The sequence below is a fragment of the Blennius ocellaris genome (assembly GCF_963422515.1).
Source record: "Blennius ocellaris genome assembly, chromosome: 9".
NCBI lineage: Eukaryota > Metazoa > Chordata > Actinopteri > Blenniiformes > Blenniidae > Blennius > Blennius ocellaris.
In genome coordinates this window covers 3,978,882-3,988,264 of record NC_137658.1, presented here as the reverse complement: position 1 = coordinate 3,988,264, position 9,383 = coordinate 3,978,882, and the positions used below count along the sequence as shown (strand labels likewise).

General features: G+C 43.9%; 1 protein-coding gene across 1 annotated transcript in view; it reads right to left on the bottom strand.

The window, feature by feature from the left end:
- Positions 1 to 806: 806 nt before the first annotated feature.
- fat2 (FAT atypical cadherin 2) overlaps positions 807 to 9,383 on the bottom strand; it is a 65,621-nt gene continuing 57,044 nt past the window's right edge. The window contains exons 26-30 of the mRNA XM_080502261.1: positions 8,167 to 8,320; positions 6,081 to 6,180; positions 4,720 to 4,871; positions 3,869 to 4,134; positions 807 to 3,127 (exon numbers count right to left, since the gene is read on the bottom strand). Coding sequence (XP_080358387.1) covers positions 2,610 to 3,127; positions 3,869 to 4,134; positions 4,720 to 4,871; positions 6,081 to 6,180; positions 8,167 to 8,320 — 1,190 coding nt within the window. The 3' untranslated portion in view covers positions 807 to 2,609. The remainder of the gene's footprint in view (positions 3,128 to 3,868; positions 4,135 to 4,719; positions 4,872 to 6,080; positions 6,181 to 8,166; positions 8,321 to 9,383) is intronic.

The window sequence follows — 9,383 nt, the reverse complement described above, 5'->3', positions numbered from 1 at the left end:
TTACACATTCTGCTCAAAAGGAGTGGGCTGAAGCAAGAAGCTTATGAGCGCCCACCCCCAAGCAAAAAGTACATTCCACACTAGAATAGAAAGAACAAAACGTCAACAACAACAAAACATTAACAAAAAAGAACCTCCCACATTTCAAGTAACCATATCAACACGGACCAAACTTACGACACACACTCACACACACATGCACATATACGTTGATCCTACTTCTCCCCCTAATGCATTTCTTCTTCTCTGTATGTTCCAAAAATCTTTTGTTTGTATTTGTATTTGAAGAGCTTGATGTTTGGACATTGTTTCAACTCCATCTCCAATTTGTTCCACAATTGAACACCATTAACTGTCGGGCTAAAACTTTTCTAAAGTTTAATTTATCACGTATTTCATAATGACCAGTACGATCTGGGAACCTTCTTTGTATTTGGCTTGGTAACAATTTGTACGCATGAAAAAATAAGGTTTGGAGAAGTTTAAAGCCGACACTCGCGTCCAGAGGTTGAAACGTTAACGTTCCGTCCGTCTGAGTGAGCGCCGTGGCTTTAATGTCGCTATTCGAGTCTGATCCCAGGCGCCTGCCAGGGAAAATAACCAAATGATGATCCCGTCTAAAGTCTTCAAATGACACTCGGAGCGTCTCCCGTAATCTGTTTCCCTCGCAGTCGCCGCCGAGACTCATCCCGATGGCGACAGTCTGAGCACGCTCCGATGGTTCCGCTGATCCGGGCCTCCTGCCGGGGAGTTTTCCTCCCGCGGCCGAGCAAAGAAGGAGGCGCAGCCGTCAGATCCGACCTTTATTCACCTTCTCAGAGGAAAACACCGCGTCACAACAGGGACGGTACAAAAATAAACTTTATCAAGGCAAAAAAAAAAAAAAAACACACATTCGACGAGACACAAGCAGTTCGTCCGCTGCGGCGACACAAACAACCACGGTCAACAAACAACAAACACGACTTTCAGAGTTTTTATTCAAATCTGCAGTTCAATCTGAATACCTCAAAAATGTGTGAATTTTCTTTTTTTCATTAAAATTTGAGGATTTCAACTCAAATCCTGTTTTTATTTATTTCATTAGTTATTTACAAATTCAAAATTGGGGCATTTTAAGGAATTGTAACACTGTCACAATTTAATTTAACTGAACAAATGCTGAAATCTTAATATTTTACAAAATCTTCTTTAAATAACTTGAATTTTATTATGCATTCAACAATACAGTTGGGTTTTTTTTTTTAATAAGAGCTCTACAACTTTTGAAAATGACAAAACTCTATCTTTGTATTGAGCTTTAATACTTTAATCGCGTGTGACTGAAAAACTGTGGCGCAAATTAGAAATCCTCTTCAGGTTTATAACCTTTATGAATTAAATCACGGGATCATTTACAGGAGGAACTTATTTTTCGTCACCAGAGCTTCACTCTGCAGAAAATGTGAAGCACATTTAGCTAAAAAAACCAAAAAAACAACAAAAACAGCACATTGACAATTAAACATGAAGTCAACAGTTGCAACACCCAAACTTTTAAATTTCACATCATATGAGGAGCTGAAACCTGATTTGTGTTTCAGTTCAGCAGCTCCTGGTTCAGTCAGGTTCGCTTTAGGCCCCATTTTTATCGCGAACGTTTCGTGAAACGACGTTCATTCACGTGGCAGGAATGCTGAAATTGATGTAGCGTTCACGTCGTGCCACCAGTGGGTGCTGTTAGTTGTTTTTGTAATGAAATGACACACACGGGGCCAATGAAACTTGTGTGAACAGGGCTTTACGTTAAAAAGACAACAAAATGGGAGACAACTGTTTGTTTTTCCTTTTTGTTCTGATGGGAGATGACAGCTGGTTTAATCCAGATCCCTATCAGTGGGCTGTGGATGAATTAAAACTCGTTATAAACAAAGTGAAAGTCGGTCTGAACGGCCTAACAATTCCAGAATTTTCTTTAAACTAGGTGTCAAACAGGTCTCCAGCCAGTCCAAAAAAAAAAAAAAAGAAAAGTAGCCTGAAGTTATGGAACGAGTCTGAAACTAGTGCAAAAGTTGTCAAGAATTAGTTTTGAAATGTGAACAAGGGGAAAGAATCAAGTGCAAAACAAGTGGCGTGAAGTCGGACTGAAACAGGAAGTGAAGTTCGGTGGAAAGTCGTCTTGAACTGAGTCGAACACTGGTTCTCTTCCCTTCCTAGAGGAGGAGGAGGAGGAGGAAGAGATCTTCATCGCACACTGTGTCCACGAAGACCAACACGTTAAACCAGGAGGACGTGACGCGTTCATGTACATGCTCCGCTGCAGGAAATCTGATGCACGTCGCTGCCGATTGAATCAAACATTGTCTCCTCGGGGGCGATGCGCGGCGGAGGACCGCCGTCCTCGTCTGTCCTCTTTCTTCGAGTTTCATCACCGCCGTGTCCTGACGAGGCCTGAAAACCTGCGCGTGTGTGTGTTTTAATGTGAATACCAAGTGTCTCAGACGGCGTCTGACGCCGTCTCCGGCCGTCCTCGTCCTTCAACAAAACAGCGCCGAACTCTCCCCCTTCATATTAATACCTTCGGTCCGTCGGACGGCGTCTGATCCGTCCGCCGGAGACGCGGCGGCCGCTCAGAACATGACCTCCTCGCAGCTGCCGTAGTCGCTCTCCACCATGCTGGAGCCGTCGTAGCCGCGGGGGTTCATCGTCCCCGCCGGGCGGGTCTGCGGCTGCGCCACGTTGTCGGCTAGCGGCGGCGGCGGCGGCGGGCGCGGCTCGGCGTGCTCGGCGTAGGACGGCATGGCGACGCTGAGGCGCATGCTGAGGCGCTTGTGGCCGGCCGACACGTTGTCCAGGCTGCGGGCGTGCGGGCTGGGGTAGTAACTGATGGCCGTGTACTCGTTGGGGCACTGCGAGCGGGGGAGGGGCTGTCCGTCGGGGCCCAGGAAGTCGTCCAGGTTCTGGTTGCTGTAGCACGGCGGCAGCGGGGCGCGGCGGTCGCAGCGGTCCAGCGGGAACGGGAAGCCGCCGAAGCGGGAGCTCCTCCGGGAGTCCAGGGTGGCGGTGGGGTAGGCGTCGTCCACGATGTCAAACTGGGGGAACTCCCGCGCGCTGGGGCGGCCGTAGTAGTCCGGGTCGGCTGGGTAGACTGCAAACAACAAACAACAACAACAACAAGGTTCACTTGAAGGAGTTCAGGAGTAACTCTGCAGCTCTGGAGACGCATGTGGCTCCTCAGCTCCTCCACAGCGGCGCCATGAAGCTTCCAGAACAAACAGCTGAATGAGAGAAAACATCTAAAACTGCCAGAACAGCTGGGAATCGTTAAAAAATAAATAAATAAATAAATAAAAGAAGCTAAAAGGACTCAAAAATAAAATAATACAGGAACAACAGGTCAAACTCAAATGATTAAAATTGCCAGGAACGAAAAGAACAGAAAGGAAAAACTGAGATGAAAAAGAAAACATTTTAACAAAGAAGAAAAAATAATACAGAAAAAGAAAGAAAATTTTAAAAAATCTGGAGAAAAAAAAGGAAAATAATTTTGAAAAAAAGAGAAAGTAATAAAAGTAAAATAAAATAAAGAGACAAAAAAATGAAAGGAAGAAAAAAGAAAAAATATATAATTAAAACTGCGTTAAACCATTGGGAAACACTAAAACACTAAAAATGTCTAAAAACCAAAAGAAGCTAAAAGAGCCAAGAGGCATGAAACATCTTCAGTGGGACAAACAAAAAATTCTATTTACATCTAAATTTTTAGCTATGACACTTTTTTAAATCATGTTTTTATTTATTTATTTATTCCACACAAACACATCATTTGGTGGATGAAATCTAAATAAAACACATTTTCTCAATGTGAACCAGGAGGTGAACCACTCGCCTTCGTACTCCCGGTCCCAGCGGCCCTTCCTGATGGAGTCGTTGTCGGAGCCGGACGACGGCCTGGCGGGGAGGTTGGGCGCCACGCTGCACACCACGGGCCCCTGGTTCTTGGGGCTGCGGCCCCCCGGGGACCCGGCGTGGCTCCGCGGCGGCCTGAAGGGGGCGACGTCCAGGTCGTTGATGCCCACCAGAGAACTCATCTCCATGGGGCTTCCCTCCAGAGAGACGTCCTTCATGCTCTTCGTCAGGCCAGCAGGGAAATACCTGAGAGACGGGGGGGTGGGGGGGTGGGGTAATCTGATTACTCACGCGAAGAAATTCCTTCAGATTAATACAGTCGTGCAGGTGGGAATTTTGGAACGCAACCAGTTGGCAGGTTCCCACTTTGGGAACGCGACAATGAAAAAGAGCATTTCAAGGTTAAAAAAACCTTCTTCACACACGGAAACAGTTGATTTTTTATTATTTTTGTCACTTTGACTTCTTAGAGTTTTTATAAATTGCGAACTTGTGCATTATAAAAAGCACGTCACACGTCAACTTCCTTGTTTGTCATAAACACTGTGGGACGGATTTTTAAGGCAGGAATGCAGATTTCCTGGTTTAATAGTTACCGGTACTTGTTCGCCCTGACTTGAAAGTCGGGGAATACCCATTTAATCTTTCTCTTTCCAAACGCTTTCCAAAAGGAACTCATGCAAACGGACACAATTAGAATTAATGTGTGTGACGCACGTTTCAAAATATATATATATATATATATATTTTAAAGACATGATCTGAATGAAGGAGCCTGGTTTCGCTGGTTTCGGGAAGTGGAGGTGTGTGTTGTTTTTGAGAGGCTGGTACCCGTTGGAGTCCTGCACGCAGGCGGGCTTCTTCGTCTTCTTCTGCTGAACGTATCGTTTCCTGACGCAAACGAAGATGCCGACGAGGAAGAGCACGCCGAGGACGCCGCCGCCGACCTGCACCAGCTCCCACTGGCCGAACGTCCCGGACACCTGACGGACGAGACCACGTGAGAGGGAGCAGCTGCTCGAGGGGAGTAATCCGATTACTTGATTATAGAGCATCTTCTTCCCACTAAACTTCACAGAACTGTGTTTTAACTGATTCAGCTCGTGCAACTTTTATGATGGTCTTTATACATAGACTTCAACTTGTTACACTTTAAGTTTCATGCTACAGTTTGTCGTATATCTTTGGGCTACTTTTACTTCCTTTGATCTCTTTTGTAATTAGAGAGAAAGGCTTTGAAAAGACAGCGCCTCCCACTGGTTTCTTAACAAATTTCACCCTCGATACAGGTCTTTGCAGCTCATTTCAAAATATATAAAAAAAAATTTACTAGAAATGTTTTTGTTATTTGGGTGTAGGATAGACCAACATTGACGTAAGTTTAGAAAAATGAATCTTTTGGGAGATTCGTAACGATAAAGATGTGAAGGGGTGTGATTAAAACAAAGTTGTACTTCTTCCAATCCCGTTTTGAACAAATTGTTAGATTTGATGATTGTCTTTTTAAAAAAAATTATTCTGTTTGTTTCTCTTATTTCTATTTTTACATGTTTGGAAATAAATAAATAAATAAATTTAACTACTATCTATAATACATTTTTGTTTGTTTGTTTCTCTTGTTGATATTAAATTGTTTGTAATGCTAGAAAATAAATAAATAAATAAGAATGAAAGAAAGAAAGAAAAACACAAATGCATAAATAAAAGGAACGACTATCTCTATTAAAATCGTGTTTTTTTTGTTTGTTTTTCTCATAAATTTTTACTTTTTGCAAATGTTGGGGAATGTATAAATAGATAACTAGATAAATAAATAAGTAAATAAATAAAGAGAGAATGTGAAAAAGAAAGAAAGAAAGAAAAACATAAATGCATAAATAAAAGGAACTAGTATCTATATTAAAATCGTGTTTTTTGTTTTTCTCATTAATTTTTTACTTTTTGCAAATGTCGGGGAATATATAAATAGATAACTAGATAAATAAATAAATAAATGAGAATGTGAAAAAGAAAGAAAGCAAGAGAGAAAATCAACTATTATCTATAATCAAATACTGTTTTTAATTTAGTTTTTTGTTGCTTGTTTTGTTGATTTTTTAACTTCTGTGTGTGTTTAATACTCTGAACGACGACAGTTTTCACTTCCCGTGGACACGTGAAGCCGCTGTAATCAGATTACAGGAACAACTGACCTGAGGCAGCGGGTCGCAGTGGATGTAGCCGTCGGCGACTCGACAGTCGTAGTTCCCGGGACAAACCCCGGGGGAGCAGAGCTCCACCTCGTTGTGGCAGCTGAAAGCAGGAGGCGGCTTCAGTCAGTCGAGCAACGTTACAGCCGCTTGTGTGAAAATCCTCATTTGTTCCAGCTTCGCCTGGTTTGTTGTGGGACTTCTGCGCCTCCGAGCCTCGACTGAATACTAATGCTAATCTGCTAATGCTCCGCCGCCCACAGCCGTTGACATGCATTAAACAGCAGACGCGTGGGATTTCTGCCTTTATGGCCTTATTATGATGCCGTCAGCGCGACGACGGCGAAATAAACAAGCTGAAGATGTAACGCACAGCAGGTTCACTGAGAAACAAACAACAACGACACAAGTTTGGAATAATTCCCTATTTTACGAAAAAAACGTTGCTTTACTACCTTCGCCAACAAACGTTTGGGGACGAAGGTTCTGTTTTTGTCTGCGTGTATTTATTTGTTATGTATGTATTTGACCAACATTTCGCAAAAACTACTGACACAAATTGTATAAAATCTTCAGGGTTGATTTGTCTTCATCCGAGGACCAACTGATCAGATTTTGGCATCGAGCCGCTCATGGACAGGTAAGATATTGACACTGATGTTGCAGCAAGGAAGCTACAGTTAGCCGCTTGCTAGCACACCGCTAACTCGGCGCCCGGAGCTCGCAGCTCGTATCTCGGTTCGGAAAGTATCCAGAAAACACACGGAGCGAGTGCATCGACTCGTGTAGTGGTTTTTATGTGTGTTGCCACCCAGCAGGCTATTTAGCACTGATATGAGCTAACGGCGAACACGCTAGCGATGCTAACTCAATTCCATGCGGCCTTGGCGAAGGTAAGTCCACGTTCCAGATCTCACTGTATCCAGAAGCAGCTCACTTTAACGCAAACTATCCCCTCCTGATGACCTATCATGTTGAGTTTGATGGTAATATTCAGTAATATGTTGTACTGCAGTGTGAAATACTGTGATCACGTTGGAAAGCATCACAGTGTGTGACTGTTTTATGGTATCGTAGCATATTTGGTTGTACATCGCAATGTTTAACATCAACCAAACGTTTTATCTTCCTCTGGAGGAGACTCCATTTTTTTTTTACACCGCCGTTGCGCTGCTTGCTCTACCGGCCTGTTTAATTGCCCCCCGGGGTCAAATCTGAAATCCCATTCAAATTCGAACGTAGCGCGCGCGCGCGTGTGTGTGTGTGTGTGTGTGTGTGTGTGTGTGTGTGTGTGTGTGTGTGTGTGTGTGTGTGTGTGTGTTGGCTGGAACTGATGGTTACATTTGGCTGATGACACTAAAAGCTTCACGGCGATCGCCCGTCTTTCAAACGCGGCCCAGAGGACTCTCCGGCACGACGCTCGCACTGATAAAAACCTCTCATTTAGCGCCACGCTGAGCGGCCCGGTGCCGACACACACACACACACACACACACACACACACACACACACACACACACACACACACACACACACACACACACACACACACACACACCTCCAGCGTTGAGTCCCTCACCACAATGGGAGGAAGTCCTTCATTAACACACACCAGGAGTCTCCACCCACCCACCCCCCCCTCCCCCCCCCCCACACACACACACACACACACACACACACACACACACACACACACACACACACACACACACACACACACACACACTCATTTATATTCCACACTGTGTGGATGGGAGAGTTTATAACTGCCGTGCGAGGCGGAGCTGTCCATGGTGCTGATTACAACACGCCGCCGTGTTTTACAAGTCAGTCTGCTAACTCACATTATTACCACTCGCTCATTTCTCAGTGCGGACCTGGAAGAGACGGGGGGGTTGGGGGGGAGGGGGGGGGGGTGTTAATCACAGCCCGGGGAGTCAAATGGAATGTTAGTTTGGAGGCCGTCAGAGCAGTATGAAAAATACAAGGGTGTGTGTGTGTGTGTGTGTGTGATTGTGTGTGTGTGTGTGTGTGTGTGTGTGTGTGTGTGTGTGTGTGTGTGTGTGTGTGTGTGTGTGTGTGTGTGTACCTTGCGTCCGCCTGGTCCTCGGTGCAGTTGCACAGGTACCCCTGAGCCTTGGGGACACACACCCTGTGGTTGGGGCAGGGCTGGGAGGCACAGGGGTTGTTGGCGTGTTCACAGTGGGCGCCATGGTGGAGTCCCACACAGCTGCAGAGTGGCGCTGCACAGTAAAACAAACGCACCCCGAGATCAGAACCAGTCGCTCCCAACAGGCGGAAGACGCCAGCCCAGCATTTATTTTATTTTATTTTATTTTATTTTATTTTAATATGTTATATTATCTTATATTATATTATGCTATATTATATTATATTATATTATATTATATTATATTATATTATATTATATTACATTATATTATTTTATTTTTTACTTTAATTTAATAAAAAAATGTTTTTATTATATTTCAGTCGAATATATTATATTATATTATATTATATTATATTATATTATATTATATTATATTATATTATATTATATTATATTATATTATATTATATTATATTATATTATATTATATTATATTATATTATATTCACATATGGCAAAGAAAACTGGTGGACATATCTCAAGGTGTATGTGGCTTCGGCCAATCAAAGCGGGTTCTGATTGGCTCCCAGGATGTCATGAAAATGTCGTGAAATTCTATGTTCTGGTTTCTACGGTGGCAATATAAAGACGTGGTTAACATGGTCCTACAAAGGTTCAAGCACTTTGAGGAAATGTTAAGGTAGAATCTGGCCCAGGAGCCACGACTGGTGAAGTGGAAGAAGGTTTGGAGTCATTCTGTCTCGTGATGAATGAAGCGACTTCACACACGTCAGAGTTTTCTTCAGTTTTGCACGTCTAGTTTCTGTCTACGCTGCATCCCGTGTTAGAATCTCTGGGAAATAATCCGGCCTGGAGGGAAATTAAAAAAGGTGTGTGTTGCAGCTTTCTGTGTGCGACATGTGTGAGACAAGTTTGGACAACATGATGAATGAGAGCGGTGGAAACGGTACGATGACCTCTCCTACACACACACACACACACATGGTTATCGTTGTGCAGGCAGTCGTGCTTATCGCCTGTTGAAAACGAGTCAAACTGTCACACTGAGCGTTGCTCAGGCGTCCATCAGACCCCCGATAACCTGGAAGCTCGTCGGCCTTAAAGGAGCAGCAGGAGGCGAATTCAGATAAACAGCCGCCGCAGGTCTCGTTCTCACGTCTCCGCCATGTTTT